The 25,644-nt window shown below is 40.2% G+C and overlaps 2 protein-coding genes across 2 annotated transcripts in view; one reads left to right on the forward strand and one right to left on the reverse strand.

The window, feature by feature from the left end:
• Positions 1–1,231: 1,231 nt before the first annotated feature.
• LOC135947462 (lactosylceramide 4-alpha-galactosyltransferase-like) lies at positions 1,232–3,096 on the reverse strand. Its single transcript, XM_065496352.1, has 3 exons — positions 2,613–3,096; positions 1,711–2,094; positions 1,232–1,650 (listed from the first exon to the last, which is right to left on the reverse strand). The coding sequence occupies exons 1-3, from the start codon at positions 3,066–3,068 to the stop codon at positions 1,402–1,404; spliced, it is 1,089 nt and encodes a 362-aa protein (XP_065352424.1). The 5' UTR covers positions 3,069–3,096; the 3' UTR covers positions 1,232–1,401.
• Positions 3,097–3,981: 885 nt separating this feature from the next.
• LOC135934027 (uncharacterized) overlaps positions 3,982–25,644 on the forward strand; it is a 170,762-nt gene continuing 149,099 nt past the window's right edge. Inside the window, exons 1-2 of the mRNA XM_065475535.1 lie at positions 3,982–4,176; positions 25,312–25,402. Of these exons, the coding sequence (XP_065331607.1) occupies positions 25,330–25,402 (73 nt within the window). The 5' untranslated portion in view covers positions 3,982–4,176; positions 25,312–25,329. The remainder of the gene's footprint in view (positions 4,177–25,311; positions 25,403–25,644) is intronic.

Below are 25,644 nucleotides of genomic sequence, written 5' to 3' on the forward strand. Positions count from 1 at the left end.
ACCACTGCAAATCGACGAGTGTGTGATTAAAGGGGAGCGAAAAGGGGTGAGTGTTTTGTTACGGCCCTTCTGCCCGGGGCGATATTATTAATTCTTTATCGTCCCTCCAGCAGCGGTTTCGTTTCCTTTTCTTTTCCGTTTCATTCCAGTTGAGTGACAGTTAAGTAATCTGCAAGTGCGCGGTGGCTGCGCGCTGGATTTGGAACTGAATTAGGGCGGGCGGCGCCTCTTGTGCGGCGGAGCAAGAAGGAAAAGAAAAGAGTGAGTGGCACCCACTCGAGAGACGTTCAGCCTCCCAGCAACTAATTTGTAATTTGGGGTAGCTGCTGCTCTTTCCGCCCGACAATAATTGCGCTTTGGCATGAAAATGGCCAAACACACTTACACTGGATATAAATGGGCATCGGCGCCCTACACGCACGGCTCAATTTCTCTGTTGTGTTTCGGGCGCAAAATGTCTGTGTACGCCATTCGTCCGATGGCCCGTCGGCGTTTCACCGAATTTATCTTGTTGCGCGTTCAGGGATAATTGAATATATACACAAACTTTTGTGTGCTAACATGCCTGTTATTTAGGATTGTGGTCAGGAATTGTCGAACAATTGGTTACATTACGTGAGCTGTCCATAATAACAACGTCAATTCCAGATTGTTTTTTGATTGATTATCTGCCAGATATTCGGTTCAAGCTCTATTATAACATGATTAGGTAAGTGAGAGGATAACTGATTTTGGCTTAAACTGTTTGGTTATTTTTATCAGTGTCTTTTATTAGCAAATAAAATATGTAATCCGTGAATTTGGGGGTCGATTTTTTGGCATTGAAAACTTTTATGTGACATAATTATAATTATTATATTTGCTTAAAATACGACTTCTTAATAGAAATAGATGGTGAAATTCCAAGTTTGAAGCTCGGGATTGGGATTGGGGGCGTTCCATATTTTCTCGGAATCTCGAAATCCTCGAAAAAGGAATTCTGTTAATGAAAGGTGGACTATAACTCATGACTGCGCTAAAAGGTATCACCTTGAAATTATCACGACCCAACCTAGTTCTTGATCCCGAACAACTTTTAAGTCTATAAAAAATTCGCAGGTTGAAGGTCAGGTCACTTTTCACGGCCTTTTTTTGAAAATTCATGGCCGGATTTGCACATCATTATAGCCATTATGAGGTAATTTTTCAAATATTTATTTCATCATGAAAAACTCGGAAATTAAAGAAAAAATTAAATATGACATTTAGAAGAGGACCTAAAATATAAAATGATTTATTGTGGATAGAAACTTAAATAAAGGAACCCATTAAATTTGAGTTATTTTTAAAACAAAATCATTGCATGTAAAAGTTGAAAAAAACGTACAAACAGCCAGAAGAAATTATTATCTGCCGTATCTCTCAAAAATGGTTTTCTTCGTTATAATAAAATGACCTGGGACAGTAAAGTCTGGCCAAAGTGGTGTACGGTGAGGTCGAATTAACCAAGACTTTGGCACCATAGCTCTTGTAATTCCAAACATGGATGCCGAGGCCGTTCTCCAAGAATTTTCTCACCATGTCCTCATTACTATCTTTAAAAAACTCTACAAACTGGTCCCAGACAATAGGAGTAAAGACTGTCGAGTTTACTATTTTCACATCGTCCACCTAAAATTAAGAAAAACTTTTGATTAAACTTTGAATTTTTGAAATAATTTTTAATTAAACCTGTCGAGCTTCAATAGCCTTCCTAACGCTCATGCCATAGTGTTTGGATAAAACCGAACCCATAGACGCTGGCACAGAAGCGTAGTAATTAGGGATGTAGTCGTCCCGAGCCGCATCCATGATTTTGCCAAGCATTGGGTGGTTCTTCCGGAAACCAAAGAAGAACGGAGATACCGAATCATCGGCGCCGGTGACCAGGAAATTTTTGGCGTTGAAAAGATCATCCAAACTGTGGTAAATGATCGTGTCCATATCCATGTAAAAACCACCAAAACGCCACAGCAGTAGCATTCTCAAGAAATCGCTCAGGTGGTTTACACGGAAAGGAGTGTCTTTTAAAATTTTACTTGCCACAGAGTGGAACACTGGAGAGGATGAGAGAACCTGAAATACAATTTTAAAATATAAGTATGAAATTTTTGGTACAATAAATCACCATTTTCCGATGGAATGACCGACGTGGTTTATGAAATGCGGGATAAAAAATATATTAAAGGAGGTGGTAAATTTGCTAAAGTTAGTTAATTTTGCAATGAATTCTAGAAGGACTAAGTGAGTTATAACAGTATCTAACTGACCATTCTCATGTTCAGAATTCACAATTCAAAGAAAAAATTATTCAACATGAGAAAAGTGAACGATTTTGACCAAATTTTATGTTTTCAGGAGAGTTCAAGGGCAATTTGTACCGCTATTGGCGATTTTAAATGTACTACATGTGTTATAGTCTAAAAATAGCATAAATCGTGCTCATTTAATGTCTTTAAGTCAATCTAGCCCCTCAAAATAAAAACATATTAAAAATAAAATAAAAGCCTAACGTCTAGCAAACCAGTCAGTGTTAATATTTTTCACACAATCAAGTAGCAGACTACGAGAGTAAAATTGAATATATTACTCACAAGTGAGGCGTCAATTGTAGCCAACGTGATTTTATTCTTGGCCGCTTTGAGCACTTTCATGAGGGCAGCGTTTCTGCGCATTTCGATTTCTCGCACCGGCTGCAGATAGACAATGACCGCGTTCACCTCGGGGTTGCTCCTGCTGAGAGACTCGACCGCACACAATTGGCGAGAGCTGAGGTTAGCATCGCCGACGGACTCGATGAAGAAGACCGTGTTGGACGTGTCCTCGAACGGGCTGGCCGTGTTGTCCGTTTTGAAGTAGGGGGTCAGATCCCTCAGGGGCACCACCACCGACAGGTTCAGCCGCGTGTAGTCGATGGCGTAGGGGTCCGGCGGGGTGCGGCCCATGCGCAAAAATTTGGCAAACAGCAAGCCCGCAAGCAGTGAGCCCACAATGTAGGCGATCTTGTTCCACCGAATGTTCCGTATCCGCACCATCGTGGCTACTGCCATGCCAACTAGGCCTTCCCAGCTGCAGGTATTTAATGCGTGTCCCTTGCACGTCACTCCTTGCGTTTTTAAGGTCACCCGGTCTGCCTCATGCGATAAGAATATTCATTTCCGGCCCTGCTGTTCAATTTTTGACTCTTTAACAACTCAAATATAAATTTCAATAAAATATTTTCCCCGGTTCAATGGTACGAGGGATTATTAATTTTTTTTTGTTTTTTTTTTGTAATATTTTTTGGCCATTTCTTTCAATATTTTCCTTCTGAATTTTATATTGATTGATTTTGCAAGAATAAATTATGTAAAATATTATTGTTGATAAATGTTGCAATGATTTTGAACAATTTCATCTTGCTGACAGAACTTTCAGGTAAAATTAATTTGGTTTCACTGCCAAATTTTGATTATAATCGAATCGACAAAAATTCTACATCACAATTTTATTAGGAAATCTCATTAATCATTTAAATCATTTTCCGCAGCAAATAATGATTTCTATTAAGAGTACTTCGCAGGCTCTTTTATAATTTCATTTTCTTTCAGTAAAAAATGTTAGTTAATTAGCCATTATTAATTGCCGCATTTATTCTGATGGATGACACTGTTTTTATCTTTTTTAGCATATATATGTAAAGCAGGTAATAAACATCATAAAAACAAAGTAGGGTAAATAAATTGATTTACTATATCAAATTGAAATAAATTGTTAAATAAATATATTCAGAATTATTAAACACGTTTTTTTATAATTAATTAATTCTGCGAAGATGCGCACAACTTAAGAGGGCGATGCAACAGAGGCCGAGAAAAAAGTAGGGTGGGCGCGCGCTTGCGTTGGCGCGCTGGCCGAGCGAGTGCCGAGCGGCGGCGGAGGGGGCCGAGTGGCAGCCACTCGGCGCGGCCTCCCCGCCCGTCGTCGCGCGCCACTGTCAGTGGCTGAGCCGGTTTTCCCGCAAGCACACACGAGTGCTCTCGCGTTCGCTGCTGCTGCTGCAACCTGCCTGCTCTGTCCGGTCCGACCGCAAGTGTCCGAACAGCTGATCCTCATTCCTTCGCTAGGAGTCCTGCTCTTCAGGTGCCCACCGCGCCGATCTTCGATTGTCAAACCCAAGTGAGTCAATCGAGAAATGTTTTGAAGCACCCCTCTTGCTCTCCCTCCCGGTTCTGGGTTCTGGGGAGCTTTTCTATCCTTTTGTCGAGTTTCCACGACGCCAGCCACCTGCGGCAGAGGTTGCCAAGTCTGTTTTCATTCATGTGAGGGGCAGGTTTGTGGGTCATTTAATTTTTATTTTCATCCGTGGGGCGTGGGGTAGTTTTCTCAAGGTAATTCTCTAGCTTTTTTACGGCAGACGATTTCTCGTTAAAAGATAAGGAATCTGTTCGGTGACTAACGCGCAACAATTTTTCTCTTTCCGCACAGATAATGGAGTTTTTCCAGAGCTTATCTCTTTATTTTGGACTGCTAACTGCTATAGCCGCTGATGCTGCCGCTGGCCATTTGTGTGTTGGTGCGTGAAAATTGCATTAAAAAACAGCCTTTGCGCACGAAAATGTGAAATGTGTTTGGAGTTAAAAAATAAAAGCATTACCCACTGTACCAGGCTAATATTTTGTGGCGGTAATTGGGAGAAAATTGGTTTTAGCATTGATTCTGAGAACTTTTTGTATAAATAGAAACGTTTTCTGTCGGAGAATTCAAAGATGAAAAATAAATAAAAGACAGCGCTTTGCATCTCTTCTTTTTTGAGGATTTAGTCAACGTAGAAAGAAAATAAATGATTAAATAATATTTTTAACACAATCCAGAATTTTATGACAGGTATTTTTGCAAAATGGCGAATATTTATAGACTGTTTTTGGTGCATAATAGATGGGGTTACGATCAATTGTAAGTTGAGCAATGACAAAATTAGCTAACTCGTAATTATGGAAAATATTTAATTTATTTTTATTTTTGAATAAAACCTCTCAACATTCAAACGCGTGTAATAAATTAATTGTTTTACTATTACGTGTTAGCCAATTTTGCCATTGCTTCAACTAAAATTGATTGTAACTGGTTCATAGACGGATTTTGAGCCGATGTCAATACATAATTTTAGCCAAATTTACAGTTTTTATATAAGAATGGCACTCCCGAATAATCTTACTATTTTGTCGAAATTTCGATGAAAATTTAATTCTATCAGAAAGTATTGCACCGAATGCACGAAATAAAATAGGATTTGAATAAAAATGAATTGAAAGCTAATCATTTTTATTCTTCTTCTAAACTTTCAATCAGAAAAATATGCTCAACCGTCTAAAATTCACAGCCCTATAATTCATGGTAATTAGAATCCGTCGGAATTGGGCCGAAAAGGATGTAACGATGTTTGCCAAGTTGGCTGACACGCATTGCGGGCCCGAATGAGCCTCTTTAGCGGCGATTTTGGCACACGGCTTATCCGGATAAGTCGCTTTCATTGCGCGATACAAGCAAGAGTGGTAGTCGGTAGTCTAATTAACAGGCGATTTGCACTGGTTCTACTCGGACAAGTGGCCGGCGGCGAGCTGATGCTACACAGCACAGGTGAACGCGCAGAGCGAAAAAGTCGCAGGCAACTAAAAAGAAAGAATAAGAGGCGCGCGCGGTTGGCCTTGAGCCTTTATTAAAACCTGTCTGCCTACCTGAGCGCACCTGAGCCATTGTGCATTGCTCGATTTTCTCATGCCAGCTCGCCTGCCTGCCTCTCGCCTTGGTAAATAACAACAGAAGCACCTCTTTCGCCTAAATTATAGATTCGCTGTTCTTGGCGAAGATTTCGCCGACTTGATTTACGGCGAGCACGTTGTGCGGCTTTTTATTGCCGTCTCTCTCTTTTTTTTATTAATATTCAGCTGCTGCCGAGTTGCCGGCCGAATTTGTCAGCGCCGTTCTTTTCGCACGCGAACGTCCAAATGTGACTTTAGAAATTATGTCCTTCCTGCAAGCTCCAACTAAAAGCTTGCAGAGGAAGGAATGATTGTTTTGCGTTATATTTTTGGTGCAGGAGCTGTCCGGCCGAGCTGATTCCAAAGTTGATTGAAATTCGGCACGTTTTCATGGCAGTTTGAAATTCCTTAAACATTTGACTCATAAATTACGAAGGCTTGGATCAAGGGAACCATAAATATCGGCATCTATTCCTTTGACAAATTATTGTCTCTTAAGTCTGTCTGAAAATCTTGAATGATTTGTTAATTTAATGTTTTTCCTATTCATAAACAATAATTTGAATCATCAGTCTGATTTAGCTGGCTGACTTCTTTAAATAATCCCCATTAGTGTGGGCCACTGGCCTCGGCATGCTCTGTGCGGGTACTCGTGTATCAGTTTCATCTCAAGACGAAATATAGTGCTGGAAATTACGCACGGCGCGACCCGACCCGGCGCGGTGCTTGTGCAAATCGACTTACCCGCGCGGCTGCAGGGCTGCATGAGTGACAGGAAACGGCGGCTGCTGTTTCACTCGACTATACTGACTGCCACTCTTGTCTTCGGCACTTTCAGTCCTCGTTTAGCTCGTTCAACTGCAAACTCTTCCTCCCGAGTTTGGCAGCAAGCAACTTTCAAAGACAAAGAGATGTTTGGCCCGCATGCAAAGGCCGACTCGCGCAGAAAGATATGCATGTGCACTTCCTCTCCCTTCCACAATTAGAATTTCACTCTTCAAAGTGTGTTGGCTGAATGAGCCGCCACTCATTCAAACAGATTCAGACCACCCGATATGAACTTCGCTTTTTGTGCCTAGCGATGACACCTAGCTGATTATTTGGGTTCAGATTTCTGTGTAAATTTTGAGATTATTTAGTTCCGGCTGTGGGCGGAAATCAAAATGGCGAAATCCTTACTCCTTTTCATGGTCAATTTCCTTGCTAGCAAGGTTTAAGAAGGTAAAAGAGCTAGAAATTTACTTCTTTCGGTCTTTTCAGACGATAAATTTAATTATCTTTTTCTTGAACTAAATTCAAAAATTAAAACTCAGTGCAAATGCAAATAAAAAATAAGCATCAGTTCAATATTATTCTGAGCCATTCTTTTTTATTTTGCTACATTTTAAATTTTCGGGATTCTGCTAAATTTAAATCGGAAAGGTTGCTTTTCCGTTGAAATTTTTGCAGAAGAAAAAAGTTTATTAGCGGACAAAACATTGTCATTTTTCCATTCCAGCTGATTTTCGAACCCTGCTCACTTTTTTCTAGCCATTCCAGCATCTTATTAATCGTTCTGCATGCAGTTTCTTCAAAGCAAATAAACTCTATTCATGTGTCGAGGAAATTGACTGCAGTTGACGCGGGAACCACAGAGACAAAAATCTCATTTGCCGGCAGAATACGAGAGGCGGAAAAAGTTTTCCAGCGGACGCACTTTTCCAACTTTTGGCGCAACTAATTTGATCGATTTTCGGGAGCGGCAACAACACAAACATCCATCTGTGCGTGTTATATGCAAGGGGCTAGAGAGTTGCCACTTTGTTCCCATCTTTCGGCGGCGGAACCGCGGCTTCCCGCACCAGAGAGCAACTTTGGCTGCAGAAATTGGATTCTTTAAAGCGCCTTTTGATCAAACAACTTCTAAAAGTGCATGCAAGTTGGGGGCGTTATCCAAATTTCCACTTTGAAAGTTCAGATGAGTTATAATGCCCTGTTTCAGCTGAATACTTTTTATCAGCGAGGCCATTACGAATGCAAACATAAACGTTTAAATAAAAAGTAATTACATAAGTTGTGACTGTTGTGGAGCAAAAACTGATAATAAGCTAGTAACCTTTCGTATAATTTTTATGTTGATAAGGTTTTTATGCAAATTTAAATAGTCTTAAAAACTTGAACTATTTTTGGAAATACTTAAAATAATATTTTTGATAAGCATTTTCCAATTTCAAATTATTTTCAAGCAGATACTTTAATTTATTTTTTATATTTGTTAATTATGTTGCTGTAAATTATTGAATTTATTTGTATAAATGTATAACTTTCGGTTATTTCATAAAAAATATCATTTAAAACCTGCCTAAGTTAATAAAATGATCAGATGAAATATTAATATATAAAAATATCTTCCTCTTGCTTCTCTTTGCAGGTTAGTCTAAATTACTTTGGTTTTTTTGTGTAGACTGTTAAGGTTATATATAAACTTAATTTCAAGCCATTTTTGCATATTATGTCGAATAATTAAATATAACGCTTGAATCACACCCAAATGAGCCGTTTCGTTGACTAAATAGTGCAGCCCAAAAAATAAATAGTCCTCGTGACGCAAGCCTGGTGACGACACTTTTCACCATAAATACCAGCTCCTTCTTTCGCGGCCAGACGAAAATTTTCTAACATTTGGCATGCTTTTCGAGGCGTCTGTGACGGACAGGCAGACGGGTTGTATGTCATTTTTATTCTGCGTCTCTGCCGCGCGCGCGTTTGACGTTTGTTCCTCTCGCGGGCGCATTGACAGCCGCCGCTCTAGCGTGCGAAAAGAAAGAAAATCAGAAAATAAAGAAGAGGCGGAAGAGACCAACAGTGTGCCTTAGCGGGCCAATTGTTGCTGCCTGGAGCGCTTCCAGTTTTTGTCTCCGCGCCAGCCAGCCAGCGAACGAGCAGAGCGAGCGAACAAACTAGAATGGCCGCCGACGGGACAAAAACGCAGCCTTTGGGGATTCGCTAATGCACACAGCTCTGCTCTGATCAAAAGTTCTCTTCGATCGATTAATGCGACCCTTTGCAACAGGGGTGGAGGCCAAAAGACCCAATTTTTCCTTTAAGTTTGACTAAAATTTGGCATAGTTTGGCCAGAAAATCGAACACAGGTTTCTGGTTCAGAATCTGAAATTAATTTTTAATCAGTGCTGAGGTAATTTGAATACTGGACGAACGCAGGAATTTTAAAATTAAATTTATGACCTGGTTCTAGGAAAATAAAAAAAGATGGGTGTCGCAAACGGCGAAATTATAGATTTTATATGGGTTTATCTCGTTTGAGATGGGCGACCCTCTGATGGTCAACAACTCGCGAAAATTCCATGTCCCAATAACATTGTGAACGAATAAAATGGGCGCACGGGCCTCATTGGAGGATGCTCAGTCCAGAAAAAGACGATGAGCGCCCATGCTGCTGCCCCCTACTGGGATCTTTTACTGAATCGCTAGTCATTCTTCCCTTGAAATTAATCCACGCATTCTGGAAAGGTGCAAACTAGGAATAGTAGCAAGTCGGAAAGTTTCAGACCTCTCCAAAATCGCGGAATGAACACCTCATTGCAATGCAAGAGAGTCAAAAGTTAGGCACAAATAAGCCCACACTTGACCCCCAATACATCACTTGGATTCTCATATTGCAAGTGCACAAAAATAATGCGCTCAACAATGCGAGCCAATGGTTATTGATTTACTGGTTTTGCATCAATAATAAAAAAAACAATCAGATTTTCCAAATGCAGAAAAGTTAGAATTCAGAATTATAATCGAAAATCGTTTTTGACATCCTATTGATGAGCAAATATTTGCTCCAACTTGTATTTACCAAAGACTGTTGAAGAAGCTTCTTCGTGATTTAAAAAAACTTATAGCCAAAAGTAAAGAACAAGTTTTTAATAATGGCTTCTTCCTTTGATTTTTTTTAGAAACAAATAATGCAAGTGACTGAGGGAGCACCATAGCCGATAAATCATGTAAATTGGCTGGACTTCTAACGTTTAACAGAATTTCTGAAAATGTTCAATAAAAAACAGGTCAAATATATATCCTGTTGTGATAAATCTCTTTGCCTTTGAAAGCGGGAGTGTCCGGACAGACACTCTGAAAATCAACATCCAATTTATGATCCATTTTTAAAATTTGTATGGGCCTGAATGAATTGTACTGAATACTTGACACAACAAAGCCCGCTGACGGACGATTAATTTTCCATAGAATGACAGGAAGCTCATTATTCCGGAGGACAATCCGCTTTGCGACCTCCCTCCTCTATAAATTTGGTTGTGAGGAGGTGAAACACAAGAAATACGCTTAACGAGCGTCCAATCTGGGAATGCACCGTCTGGCCACCCAGCGCGAGAAACGACGGAGCAAATTGTTGCCGACCTTTAATTATAAAGAGATTAGTCCGGTGTTTGTGTGTATTTCGAGTGTGGCTCACTCCCCGGAGTAATTAGCCGCCGGCCGATGCGATGCACCTTTTAGTCTGCCGTTTTTTGTTTACCCTTTCAAATCCCTGGGACATTTCGGAATCATTTTGTTCGTTTTTCCGGCAGCCTTAAAAGCTTTTTTCGTCGGCGAACGAATTTCGACTGCCGGCCGAGTCCTCAGGGAGGCCGACCTATTAGCATCAATTATTCAGCGGCGAGCGCGCTTGCCCGCCGAATCAGCGCACTTGCCGACTGAGCATTGCTTTCGCCGGCGTGATTATTTTCCAAAGTGGACTCTAATTGATTCTGAATAATTAACGCGACGCCGACTAAGTTTCCGGGAGCGAATTTTGACTTTGCCCTTTGCCTCTCAAGAGTGGGCGGTTTCTTTAGGGATGGAACTTTAGATCAAAGTTAACTTGAGCTGGGAATAGTCAACCATAATTTCAATCTGGCTTTGGAAAAATAAAAAAATAGAGGAAATTTAAGAAAATTGTTTTGGTTTGTAATAAAACATAAACTGTCTTGCTTTTCCAAAATTCGCTCCCATGGGAATAACAACAGACAAAACAACAAAGCCTGTATCTTTTAGTAAAGAGTCTGGAAATTGCAGACTGTCTGTGACGTGAGTTTCAACTTGGAAAAATATTAAATATCCAAGAGCGTCTGTAAGTGTACGTTTGTGTATGCGCAATTGAGACGCCCAAGCGCGCGCCTGCCTCATTACAAAAATGAATTTGGAGAATACAAAGCATAAAAATGGCTGCAAAAAAGGCGCGGACAAATTACCGGCGTGGGTCTGTATGAAACGCGACGCGGCATCTCGTTTACAAACGAGCTATCGTGTGACACAAACACAACCTGTTCTCTCGTCAGTTTTTGTCAGTCCCAAAAGCGGCCTCGCTTGCCAGCCATTTGAAAGAAGAAAATAATATAATGGAATTCGGCTCGTTTTAAACAAATTCCGTTCATGCGGTTTTATCGGAATGTGTCGACGAAGGAATTTTAAGCTCCCTACCGTGGAGGAATAGAACAAAATCGCGCGCCGCAATTAAAATTTAGGAGCACGCTGGCCGTGTAATTGAGTGCCGAACGAGTTTTTGTTCGAGGGTCAGAGTTTAAGCTAAAATAAACAGGGAGGCGAGCAGCCGATTTATAGAGGTAATGGCCATTCGTAAAATGCGACGCATTTTGACGGAAATCCCCTCTGCCTCGAGTGCTTTTGTTTGACCGCCAGGGAATTTTTGTGTCTCTGATTCTGAAAACGACAGGCATTTGAAATCACCAATGCATTTTGATCGTTTCTGATGAACTTGTGCTATTTCAGAATTCGATTTCAATGAGTGCAACTAGTATTAATCCAATAAAGGCTTTTATTGTGTACGTGAGCCACATTCCGTCAAAGCAACAAATTTCTGTCCGGGGGTCGATGGATTTGGATGAATTTTTTTTGCGGTAATTTGGCCCTAATTGTACTACAATACAATTGAGAAAACTCCGACTTTCCAATTTTTGCGGGTTTTGCGGGCGTTAAAGGGTCAAAATCTGGGAATTTTGAGTACTTCATAACTTTGCTCAGGGTGGTCCTAGAACAAAAATTAAAAAACCCGCAAACTCGTCTTAACAAGACAAACAACTTTTAGATTGACCTCAAAGTGGTAGGTCAAAGGTCAAGGTCATAAAAATTGATTTTTTTATTTTGAACTCAAATTTGAAAAAGAATATATCGAAATTTTTTATTTTTTTCATGACCATTTTGTAGAGCATAAAAAATTGAGTTAAAAACGTTAAAATTTAGAATGGCGTTTTGCCTCATTTTTTTAATAAAAAATGAAAACTTCTAAAACCCTTGTTTTTCGAGGTTGGTAAAAAACGATGATTGACCAAATCTCGACTTCTAGTCATCCGAATTTAAAAAACCGCATACCGTTAGACTCCTCTCGACGTCCCTAAGTGCATTAAAGGGGTATGAGACCCACCAACCCCCAACCCCCTTTTAACCCCCTAAATAACGTGAAATTTAGAATTTTTCGTCCGTTTCAACACCTTAACACGACGTTGACGAGTAATTGTCTTCTCCAAACCAATTCATTAACTTAGTTCACTCAAAGACGAGTCAAATGGAACTTATTTTTTGTAAATAGGACCACCACAACCTGAGATTCGGGTGCACAAAGATTTTTTTCCAAACGCGATGCAATAAATATCTGGATGATCGACCAAATCTCGACTTCTAATCATTTGATTTTGAAAAACCGCATACCGTTAGACTCGTCTTGACATCCCCAAGTGTACTAAAGGGGTATGAGACCCACCAACCCCCAACCCCCATTTCGCCCCCTTAATAATGTGAAAATTAGCATTTATTCGGTCGTTTCAACACCTTTATCTTGACGTTGACGAGTAATTGTCTTCTTCAAACCAATTCAGCTACTTAGTTCACTCAAAGATGAGTCAAATGGAACTTATTTTTTGTAAATAGGACCACCACAACCTGAGATTCGGGTGCACAAAGATTTTTTTCCAAACGCAAAGCAATAAATATCTGGATGATCGACCAAATCTCGACTTCTAGTCATCCGAATTTAAAAAACCGCATACCGTTAGACTCCTCTCGACGTCCCTAAGTGCATTAAAGGGGTATGAGACCCACCAACCCCCAACCCCCTTTTAACCCCCTAAATAACGTGAAATTTAGAATTTTTCGTCCGTTTCAACACCTTAACACGACGTTGACGAGTAATTGTCTTCTCCAAACCAATTCATTAACTTAGTTCACTCAAAGACGAGTCAAATGGAACTTATTTTTTGTAAATAGGACCACCACAACCTGAGATTCGGGTGCACAAAGATTTTTTTCCAAACGCGATGCAATAAAATTCTGGATGATCGACCAAATCTCGACTTCTAATCATTTGATTTTGAAAAACCGCATACCGTTAGACTCGTCTTGACATCCCCAAGTGTACTAAAGGGGTATGAGACCCACCAACCCCCAACCCCCATTTCGCCCCCTTAATAATGTGAAAATTAGCATTTATTCGGTCGTTTCAACACCTTAACACGACGTTGACGAGTAATTGTCTTCTCCAAACCAATTCATTAACTTAGTTCACTCAAAGACGAGTCAAATGGAACTTATTTTTTGTAAATAGGACCACCACAACCTGAGATTCGGGTGCACAAAGATTTTTTTCCAAACGCGATGCAATAAATATCTGGATGATCGACCAAATCTCGACTTCTAATCATTTGATTTTGAAAAACCGCATACCGTTAGACTCGTCTTGACATCCCCAAGTGTACTAAAGGGGTATGAGACCCACCAACCCCCAACCCCCATTTCGCCCCCTTAATAATGTGAAAATTAGCATTTATTCGGTCGTTTCAACACCTTTATCTTGACGTTGACGAGTAATTGTCTTCTTCAAACCAATTCAGCTACTTAGTTCACTCAAAGATGAGTCAAATGGAACTTATTTTTTGTAAATAGGACCACCACAACCTGAGATTCGGGTGCACAAAGATTTTTTTCCAAACGCAAAGCAATAAATATCTGGATGATCGACCAAATCTCGACTTCTAGTCATCCGAATTTAAAAAACCGCATACCGTTAGACTCCTCTCGACGTCCCTAAGTGCATTAAAGGGGTATGAGACCCACCAACCCCCAACCCCCTTTTAACCCCCTAAATAACGTGAAATTTAGAATTTTTCGTCCGTTTCAACACCTTAGCACGACGTTGACGAGTAATTGTCTTCTTTAAACCAATTTAGTTACTTAGTTCACTTTAATACGAGTCAAACGGTACTTAATTTTTGTAAATAGGACCACCTTTTTGTGTTTTGTTCGAGATTTGGTGCTCACCGAGCATTTTAATGCATCCGCGTCTTAATAAAAAACTTTGTGCCACACAAATATCAGGTTGTAGTGGTCCTATTTTCAAAAATTAAGTATAGTTTGAATCGTTTTGAAGTGAACTAAGTAAATGAATTGGTTTGAAAAAGATAATTACTCGTCAACGTCATGATAAGGTGTTGAAACGACCGAAAAAATGCTAAATTTCACATTATTAAGGGGGCGAAATGGGGGTTGGGGGTTGGTGGGTCTCATACCCCTTTAGTACACTTGGGGATGTCAAGACGAGTCTAACGGTATGCGGTTTTTCAAAATCAGATGATTAGAAGTCGAGATTTGGTCGATCATCCAGAATTTTATTGCATCGCGTTTGGAAAAAAATCTTTGTGCACCCGAATCTCAGGTTGTGGTGGTCCTATTTACAAAAAATAAGTTCCATTTGACTCGTCTTTGAGTGAACTAAGTTAATGAATTGGTTTGGAGAAGACAATAACTCGTCAACGTCGTGTTAAGGTGTTGAAACGGACGAAAAATTCTAAATTTCACGTTATTTAGGGGGTTAAAAGGGGGTTGGGGGTTGGTGGGTCTCATACCCCTTTAATGCACTTAGGGACGTCGAGAGGAGTCTAACGGTATGCGGTTTTTTAAATTCGGATGACTAGAAGTCGAGATTTGGTCAATCATCGTTTTTTACCAACCTCGAAAAACAAGGGTTTTAGAAGTTTTCATTTTTTATTAAAAAAATGAGGCAAAACGCCATTCTAAATTTTAACGTTTTTAACTCAATTTTTTATGCTCTACAAAATGGTCATGAAAAAAATAAAAAATTTCGATATATTCTTTTTCAAATTTGAGTTCAAAATAAAAAAATCAATTTTTATGACCTTGACCTTTGACCTACCACTTTGAGGTCAATCTAAAAGTTGTTTGTCTTGTTAAGACGAGTTTGCGGGTTTTTTAATTTTTGTTCTAGGACCACCCTGAGCAAAGTTATGAAGTACTCAAAATTCCCAGATTTTGACCCTTTAACGCCCGCAAAACCCGCAAAAATTGGAAAGTCGGAGTTTTCTCAATTGTATTGTAGTACAATTAGGGCCAAATTACCGCAAAAAAAATTCATCCAAATCCATCGACCCCCGGACAGAAATTTGTTGCTTTGACGGAATGTGGCTCATGTACAGTACAAATTGGATCTGAACTGAAAAAATGTGAAAAAGTTTCCTTTCATTAACTAAAATATTCCATACAAATAGGGTAAATTTAATGCTAATCAAGTGGCTCACCCTGTCGCCCTTCTAAAAGTTATGATTTATTTCGCCAGAAGAGAAATTTTAATCTTAACTCTCATGCCTATATATGGATTAATCACAACAAGAGGAATCAAAATCAAAAGTAAAAATCATTAACAAGCCGTTTATTTTTTTATATACATACAGTACATATATATGTATAAATTTGGAAAAATGCTGAAATTCAACTGTTACATACTTGATCTTGAACAATTGACTATTGCACATTATTGCACATTGTAGAGATCGATTGATGCTATATTGGACTTATAACGTTCAATGTATACCACTTTATACTCTAACGAGTAAAAACTGCCTTTTTTGACTTTTATTTGCAATCCGATTAAAAAGCTGCCTCCATTGAATAAAACAACAATGCAAGTTGATCAGGTTGAAGCGTGGACGTTTGCCGCGTTACCGGAATTCATTCAATGTAATAAAAGCCAGACTCCATCGAGTAAAAATGTAATATTTTTCTTTTGTTTTATTTTACAGTTGGTAATTAAAATTCTCGAAATTCCGTGCTCGTGTTTTCGCATGTCGAGTGGATGCGATCAACCGCCTCTTCGATCCATAGAGCAAGCATTTTTATTGCACAACCCACAGCGTCCGTCCGGCAACAGCAAAAAAAACAATAATAAAAACTCAACACACGTCGCGGCGGAGCTTCAAAGGCTGCTCCGCGCACCTGTGAGTGTGTGTTTGTTCAGCCGAACAAAGAGACTCTACGAATCGTGCTTTTATAATTTCATTAGTCATAGGCGATTATAGAGCCTACGGCGGTCATTAAAAATGAATTTAATCATATATTCGTGCTGCCGGGCTGGTGTTTTACAAGCGCTAATGCACTCGTTGCATGCGATTACTATCGCTGGTCACAAGGAAAATATGCACACGCTCTCGGTTGACATTCTACGCAGGGTGAGAGCAGGGAATTCAAATGGTAGTACTTTTGCGAATGTTTAATTAAGTGCTGAAGGAAAACTCCGATTCTGGTTAGGGAAAAAAAAGTGGAACTCATGATCGACATGAATTTGAATTTCTCAGAGCGAGGGCTAAAGCTGAAAATGTCAAAGCATGGAACATTTTTACAGTTTAATCGATCGGATTAAATTTAGTAAATATAATTTTTTTAGGCACGTACAAAACCATTTAAATTATATATTTTGCTTTTGGGAACAATTAGATTACAGCATGTTTACCAGAAGTGTTTACTCAAAATAGTTTTTCTTACTTGCTTTTGGGAGCCTTTAGCACTTTGTGATATTGAAAAAAAATTCTGGGAGATAATTGAGAGCAGTTCAAAGCTGTCTCGTTTTCAATATATGAGTTGGCCAAAATGGAAGTCTTTTGCATGAATGAGATGACAATAATTGAACGAGAGCGAATAAAATGGCCAAACGAGCGCATTAATCAAGCTGAAAGTTGGATCGATGAATGCTGACTGGCTGGCAAAACATGCGCCTTTTCAACGGTTCACTTTTGTCCGCCCAAGTATTGAACAGACGAGCGCTCTTCATGCCGTGTATTATTCCTTGATATTTATTCTGCTGGATGAGAAGAAAGAGAGCAATTTTTTAAAAGTCCCCAGGCGAAAAATGGATATGTTGTGCGTTTGAGCGCGCAGAATATCTTTCTAGATTGACGTTTGCCTCGTCTTCTCCCAGGTTGCTCAAAGCCGTACGAAAATCCGATCCTGCCGCCGTTTTGTGTTGGCACAAGCATTGTATCGCTGTTCTTGCTAAATGTTGAGATTTGAAGTAATGCTGAGACTAAATATTGGTACTCCTTGAGAGGCTTCCCTTATTTTCAGCCCAAGGAAGTCGCAATAATTCATGTAACGCCATGCTTCTCTTGTATAACATTTGAGTTAAGCCCTGCATGCTGCGTGTTTACCGTTTTATATAATTATAATAAATTCATGTTGAAGCACAAACGGATAATGGAATGACAACGAATTCCCTTTGATTAATATGCTGGAACTACGCAGTGGAAATTAATCGCTAACAACATCTCGGAATGCCTGGAAGAGCCAGGAACTGGGGCAAACAAGCTGCACTCACACAAGTCTACATAATTACAAATCTCAAACGTGGTTTCCATTTGCGCGAGCAAACGAACCTTTGGTGAAAATTTGCGCAACGAGGCTCAATTAAGGGTCGCGTCTCCGCACAGTCAGTGCAATAAAGTACAGCGTCGACAGTGGAGCACCTGTCGAATGAATGGAATATGCGCGGAGACCATCAGGCAGATATATTACGTGGATAATCCGGTGATGCCGCCTTTGAGTCTGCAGACTGCGAGTTTTGTTAGTCACATCAAGTCGTAAAGTTTGGATTGAAGCTGCCGAGAGCAAACGCTGCGCTCGTTGCATAATGGAGAGGTGTAATAAAGTTACAGCAGCCATAAGTGAGCGGCATCTGCTCTGTGACCCTAGGATCCATCATCATTCGCGTTAGGCACTCGTGCCAACTGCCTTGAATGAGCTACTTCATAGACAAATTGGTCTCATTACTGTACACGCTAATGTTATAATTGTTTTTCATGGCTTTCCTGATTTTCACAGGGTCAAATTTTTGGTCACGCCTTAAGGGTTTTGCCTTTTATTGACAGTCAATAGAAGAAGCTTCCCGCAATATCTTTAGAAAACGTTTAAACATTGATAACCCCGATTTGGTCCCAATATCTGTTTATATTCTTGACTTGCCTGCTTAAAGTTTATTTTGAAATTTCATTTATTTTGTTATCATGCTTACTATTTGTCAAAAAGCTTGAACTTGAGCTATCTTCAACTCCTCGAGTTTACTGCACTTCAAGGGACGATCAACTCGACTGGCTGTTTTGTTGTTTTAAATAAAATTTCAAATCCAAAATTCATTGAGCATGACCACACAATATGCAATTCGACTCGCACCCTCATGTGTGACATTTAGTTGTTTGCTGCACTTCATTCACTTCTACATGCATTCTTGTTTCTGCATGGTCACGCACACGCTCATTCATATGGAGAGATTCTAAATCTTTGTCACCAGCACTGCACATGTTGTGTTCCCTGTAAATATATTAATTTTCGACTTCCTGTTGAGTGTTTTTTTATTGTTGTGCCTCCTCTCTGATTGCCTTATACAAAGTTAGCTCTTATCGTGCAAACAGCAGCTGCTGGCGAAATTAGTTATTTTCGTCGTTGTGTTCAATGTGCTGGTATTAAATTTTGATGATCATTTTCCCTGTTGCAAAAAAAAAATAAAAAAATTCGAATTCGAAAAAAATTCGCTGTTGGTGATTCGAACGCGCCAGGGCCGAGTACAATTACAAAAGTCATTACGCATTCATGACCCGGCCGCTGGTGGAAAAACAAAACCACTCGTGACGTCACGCACGCGAATGTTGCATTAAGGGGGTGGCGTTGCGGCCGGGTGGGGCGTTTTACGGTCCATAAGTGCCACGGTTTCGAATTAGCCTGCCCGCCAGTCAAAGGCTAGCGAGAGATGCTTTATCTGGACGTGGCTCGATGATTAATGATGCAAGAAGCGGATAAAAGTGCTCGGCTGGCTGCCCATTTGTTGCCGAAATCGCGATGGTGAACACACACAGTAACCACTCACGGAAATTCATCCGTGCATGTTGCAGCTCGTTTTGTTGTCCAAACTGATTCGCCAGTGATTGTGGTGATAGGCGCGGAGTGGACTTCCCATTCCATTATTGATCGCCCGTTTTATAGACAAACTCGCTTTTTTTAATAATTGAATCTTTTATCTTACGCTATTTTTAAATTAAAATATAAAGAAGATATCATTCGCAAAATGAAATATTTTAAGTTTGATTAACACAACTCTTATAAACTGTGTGGATTTATGATTTAATTTAATGACCAGTTATTAACTTGCAACATTATTTGTCCTACTGGACATCAGATCTTTTTTTGCTCTTTTTTTCCTGTCCGAGGATCTGGAAGGGCGCGCACTGCACTAGCACGAATGCTGAAACCCGGGTTCCAATAACACCACGAATGGATAACATGGGCGCACCAGGCAGCACAGGGAGCCAGCCCACTCAAGGGCCACTAAACTTGCCTCCGCACCGAGGACTGCATTGAAACGCTAGAAATTCGTCCCGTGAAGCCAAATCACGCATGCTGGAAAGGTGCAAACCAGCAAGTAGCGAGTCGGCGCCGGTGCGCCTCCCAGCCCGTTGAGCAATTTGAGAGCATTTTGAGTCACTAAACTAACCACTTTTTGCAATCTCTGACATTGGGTAGCCAGTATTAGATCTCTGAACTGCTCAAATACCACCCATTACTTTGACACTCCTGAGAATGCCTTAACAATGCGAGCCAACGGGCTGGTGATCTTACGGCCTGAAAAAAAATCATTTCCACAACAGTAGAATCACCAGATGTTGAACACGAATGACAATAAAAAATTATGCGAGAGATATCTTTTAAAGACCCACTTTTCCACCTCCCAGTTCAACAACTTTCCCTACCTCATCTTTTTATTTATTCGTATATTCTCACTTTGTAAAATACAAATCATATATATACTTTATACACCACATAATTATGACTTTTCATGATAAAAACCAGAAGTGCAGGTGGAAGTACGTGTGTGGTCATCTTAAAACCAAAACCCATCCTGCTAGCGATTTCTTTTAAGACGTGTTTTTTTCTTTGAAAGAAGCAGAAAAGTGTGTGCTATATTTTTCAGTAGAATCAACATTATCCATGCTATATGCAAGGCATCAATTGAGAGCAGCAGAAATCTCTAACCCCCTCGTGAATATTGAACGAGTTGCTGTGGTTCATGCGCCGTTTTCTATTCAAATCATAATAATATGGCACACAGACGGCTCTATATGTGCACATAGTGTATAATAACAATGAAAACGCCTCTGGCCGTGGAGTGCAGCAACAGCAAAGCAGTCGCTCTCTCGCAGGGCCGTTAAAAAGAGCATTATTCCGCGCTCGCGGTGCAAGGCGGCCGAGCGCTTTTTTATGCACAATGTCTGTACATGAAATGAACCCGCAGAGACCGCCGAGCCACGCCGCGCCGGGCTGGAATATTTTTTTCACAGTCCGAACGGGGAAAAACGGGTCGAAACACAGAGGTCCACAAGTTGCCGGCGGGCGCGAAAATAATCCGCGCGCTGCCAAATGCAGCCAACTTCAAAGCAATATCAGAATCGGTCGCAAACAACAAATGCCGGCACGTGCGCCAATATTTGATAATGCAAACGTCGGGTGAAAGGGTGAATTAATTATATATCTGTGTTTTGTGCGCGAATCGTCAGAGTGCGGGCTGATTTCGACAGCGCGCAAATTAATCATGCAGGTTCATTTGCCGCGCGGCTAATTGACCGAAAACGCCACTTTTTGATCGCGAATTCAAAATTTTCCACTTTACGTCACTAGATGTGAAAATTTCCAGCTTTGTCCGCGGGATTGCCAATTTGAGCGCTGGTCACGTGCAATGTGTTTCCGAATTAGTGACGTAATTTCAATCAGCCCTTGAGTTAAATTTTTGATCAGGATGAAACTTCAAAGCATTATTTAATTAAAGCTGCGTTCATGTTTTATTTGGTGGCCCATGCATTAGAGTTAATCTCATATCATAATGTCTGCCATATTGGAAACAAAACCAAAAATAGAAGCGATCGTCAACTAAATTGCAATTTAAAACAGCGCATGAAACCGTAATCTGGGTCTGGTTGAATTTTATTTTGTGGCCAAAAAAATCAATAATAATTATAGTTATTCGTGTTACGCATACACAAAGTTTTTTGGGTTGAAGCTAAATTGAAAACCTTGCAAGTCCAGCCAATTCCAAAGAATTATATTATTGGTGCTTCTCGGCTTATCAATTTCCAATGCTATATAAAACATAAATAAAAATCAGATTAAAATATTGGCCTCCATTCTATAGCTGATTTTCAGCCAATGATTTTTTTGAAAACAGTTTTATTTTTAGCAAAAATGTAGATATAAATTTTTGCTGAAAATATATTGTATACTCCATATATACAAAAACCAGCGATGAAAATGTCTCAAAAACAGAGTTACGTTATTAATAACCTAAAACTATTTTAATTTCCTAGTTAGAAATAAAAAACTTGGCCATTGTAAATAATATTAGAGAATGCCCAAGAAATTAATATGATCCATAAAGAATTTGACATGGTCGTATGAAAAAGTTAACTGATTTTAAAATTTTCAAAATAAAAGTTGCTTTTCAATTTATTTTTAGGACGTATGTTAGTTTGAAAAGTACTATCTGTTTGGTAATTTTTGTGTAGGAAACTAAGCAAGCGTTTTGAAAACAAAACATTAATTTTTAATAGCTGAAAGTACTAGCCTTGTCACAGAATTTCCATTTCCAAGAAATCTTCCTGTGACCAACGGTGAACATATCTTTAGAAATTTAACTTTTTATCCTTTTTATTCAAACAACGATGTAATTTTCTTCAAAAGATTTTGTTTTCCCATCTTTTAGGTATTGTTAAGGGTTTTAGAGCAGCATCCATGGAGAATTTGACAAATCTTGATGTAAATGTGCTTTCTATTGTAGACTTGCAGTTGAAATAGGAGTTTTTGTGCAAACTTTTGTGATTATTTTCGGTTAAAGAGCTCCTCAGAAAGCAATTTCACGTATGAGCGATTCCGTGAAAATCTGCGGCTCCCAAATGAGCCCGTGTCTGAAGAATAGTTTCCAAGTTTTGATTTCCACGCGAATCCACTCTGCAATTAAGCGAGCAGCTCTGATTCTTCTTCGCCGGCAGGGCTCGGCGAGAGGAAGCAACTTTTCAATTTGAGCGCAGCAGCGAATCAAATAGTTTGTGATCGAGTTAGCCGAACTCTAAGTCAAATGGAGCGAGCGCCGGCGGCAGAACTTAATTAGCTAAATTACGCGCTCGCCGAGGCGGCAGACGCACACTTAAGTAACAGGTATATACACACGCGCGAAATAATTTGCTTGCCCGAGTAAAATGCAAGAAGCACGCGCGCGCAAAAAGGCCATCTCGCGCGGGTAATCAACGCTGGCGCTGGCGAAATGGCGATGATGATGCTCTTAACTACTTTCATATGCGCGCCGCTCCATTACATCATAATTAATGTAAAGGTGTTAACGACTTGGAGCTGCCGCGTGCGCGCTATTCGTTTTAATTATTCACCGCTCCGGCCCTGCCAGCATCCATTTGCGCAACGCTTGGACCTCGGCTGGTGCAGAGCAGTCGAGAGATGCGTGTCAGTCAAAACAAAATTTTACACATTCATACACGCCCTCCTCCATTTTTCCTCATTTGCCCGCGTTTTCCGCACTCGGAATTAGACCCATCTACTGATACCGGCTTTTAACCCTTTTAGCAAGCTCATGTGTTATTTTCCTTCCTTTTTGCAATGCCTTGACATGACCGGCTCTATGCAAAGGATTTTTGTGTTCATTACGCAGCTTAAAAATCGTAATATATATTATGCAACTTAAAATAATTCAACTAAAATTATTTCATCATAAAATAATTTACCTTCAAATCACGTTATTACAGATTATTCACTTACTTATTCACTTCTTATATAATGTTCTCAAAATCGAATATTAATCATATTAGTTTTAGCTAATGCCCCGTTTTCAATATTGACAGATTTTGTTAAAACTTCTCGCTGTAGGTTCAAGCTCAAGGGAAGAAAATCAATTAATTCCTCATTTATAAGTCAGAAGCCCAGCTTGGAGTCACAAGGTACACAGCATCCGAGTTTATTGCAGAGAGCTGACGTCTGCAGAGAATTGCCGAGCAAATATTGCCTGATTTTGCAGTAGCAAATGTGCTGGTGTGTCGCATTGACAACAATTTCACGGCTCCTAAGCAGCATCGCAACTCTAGCCAAGGCGAAAATTCCCTTTCATCTCTTGCGCGGGAGTGATGATTTAATTATAACTCGGCGTCAACATATGGGCCCTCAGTGACGAACTGACGAAACAGATGCCTTGAATGGCTTCATTATGCCGCCAATTCTCTGGCAGCGTGAAATTGTGCGCCGGCCGCAAAAAGTCGCTTTTAATTTGTTCTGCCTGCATCAGCTGCCTCGTTTGAATAAATGGTTCTTTGTCCGCGAGGGTGCTGCAACCAAAAGAAGTGCCTCTCTCTTTCCATTTAAATTCTTCTCAGACTTTTTAACGGCGCTACACGCATAAACGCCGCGCGCGCCGAGACACACAAACGATAAAATTAAATCGGACGCATTCAGACCCCTGGAAAGATTTAATCATGGAATTACATCTTCTTAACTCGTCGCCAGTTAAATTTTAATCAAGTTGTAAACTTTTAGAATGCCACAAATGACAATGGAAAAAGGGTTGTTTATGTGGCTGCCGCGTGTATTTATTCTGTGGTTGCTTAACAAATACAAACTAGATTGTTGGTAAAGAAGAAAGACCCACACGCATGTGTAAGTTTTGATTTTCTTGCCATGGTCAAATGTAAAGAGTAAAACTGCTGAAAATTTTACTCTCTCTTTACTTTTTAAACAAATGTACTATAATGGTGCCACACTCAAAAGAAATAATCTCACCACAAGTTCGAAAAATCGGATCTCCTTGTGAGGATAATTTTAGGGTGTATATAGTTTCATGAAATAAGTCTTAGCATAAAAATTAACACAAAAATTACCAGCAAATATGTTTCCCCACCAGTTTTCCGTACACTAACCAATCAAGCAGCGATTCGGCTGTCTCAAGGCTGAAAGAGTCTGTTAACACTGGTCGCACTAAATAAATTTCTTTTCGCAGTTGTGGCAATAAACGCAGCGGTCAACTTAATGACTCGTGAAATGACGGAGTGCCGTTCTGTAATGGAAAACTAACTACCGGTGCTCGCAGCACGTTTCAACAATAAAAATGCGAAACTGCTGTTTATCGCCAGTCGATTTTGTTGAAAATTTTATGAAGCACAAACTGACTCCTCTGCTCAGTCTGCTCCCTCGCCGCTCGTAGTGAAAGTCCCTTTGATGTCTGCCAATCAGATACATTCACATTTTCAATAATCATTCCGGCAGCCAACATATTACCTCGTGAGTTCATGAAAATTTTATCGCCGGCGGCTCCAAATTGAATGACAAAGGTCTTAATGGCGCGCCATCCAGCATCTCTTGGCGAAGAAAAAGACGAAGCTGGCTGCGTATATAATTTGGCCTGCACAAACAAAGAAAGAGGCTGCTGGAGAGTTGGCTGCGAGCACGACGGGCGGGTATCATTACTGATAATGGATGGGTGTAGTGCTCCCCCAGTCATGCATGACTCGGACAAATATGAAGAGCTCAGGCACTCAGGCCTAATGACATTTACAAATTTAATTTTGGCATTCCTGCTTCCTTTCCACTTTGCTCTCTCGCACACACGGAGCCAAAGAGCTGCGAGAACAAAAAATACGCCGCTTTTTCACTTTTTCTCTCTTCCACCCTCTTGTTTACGGCGCGCACAAACAAGCGTATTCACTTCGCCTCTTGATCCTTTCTACTTCTTTTTTTCTTCTGCACGTACACTTTTGCTCTTTCAACGCCATGTGCTTGCAAAACACGGCCGCCTCGAGTTCTAATAATCCTGTCAAATTTGGCAGCTCTCTTTAATTCCTGTAGATAATCCTCTAGATGTGAAGATTCCAAAACTGAATCAGGTATTCATATTTTGATGGTATTTCGAGCTTTGATGATGGCCCTGTGGAGAATATTATTTGCAAAAAAATTGATTAAATAAGGTAGATTTGAGCACGAGAGCTACTGCAAGGAAATAACGGCTCTCGTTCGTAAAAAATCCAAAAGCCTCGGATTCAGGAAACAATATTGGCCGGTTTTATGGACGGGCAGGACGTAAAAATATACAATGCTCGCTGGAAGGAGCACTCTGTCAGCACAAAACTCCTTGCTCTCTCAGACACTCTCACTCATCGTACGTGTTTTATGTTTTCAGAGAGCTGCTGCTGCTGCAATGGGCCCATCTGCGGTCGCACTTTTGATCGTCCTACCTGCGCTGCTGCTGGCCTCCGCCGCTCCTGTACAAGGTAGGCTTCTCGTTTTTTGTCCACAAAATGACTCACAACGCACGCACGGTTTTAATAATGCTTCCAAATCGGGAACTGCGGACACAGCTCACGCAATCAAACGCGCGTGTTCTCGTCCGGCGACAACAATTAAAAACTCGTTTACACAAACCGGAGCAAGAAAGAAGAAGGAGAGTAATTAATCGGCTCTTCAGACTAACTCGGCTTGATGGGAAACCACAACTGCGTAATTGGGCTTCTTT

The sequence above is a fragment of the Cloeon dipterum genome, chromosome 1 (assembly GCF_949628265.1).
Source record: "Cloeon dipterum chromosome 1, ieCloDipt1.1, whole genome shotgun sequence".
NCBI classification, from domain to species: Eukaryota; Metazoa; Arthropoda; class Insecta; order Ephemeroptera; family Baetidae; genus Cloeon; species Cloeon dipterum.

What these genes read in the sequence shown, in the direction of transcription:
- LOC135947462 (XM_065496352.1), bottom strand. Translation starts at nt 3,068, where the DNA reads ATGGCAGTAGCCACGATGGTGCGGATACGGAACATTCGGTGGAACAAG. An exon ending in CTACAATTGACGCCTCACTT is followed by an intron (nt 2,095 to 2,612) that starts GTGAGTAATATA and finishes ATTGTATTTCAG; the next exon opens with GTTCTCTCATCCTCTCCAGT. An exon ending in AGGCTATTGAAGCTCGACAG is followed by an intron (nt 1,651 to 1,710) that starts GTTTAATTAAAA and finishes TCTTAATTTTAG; the next exon opens with GTGGACGATGTGAAAATAGT.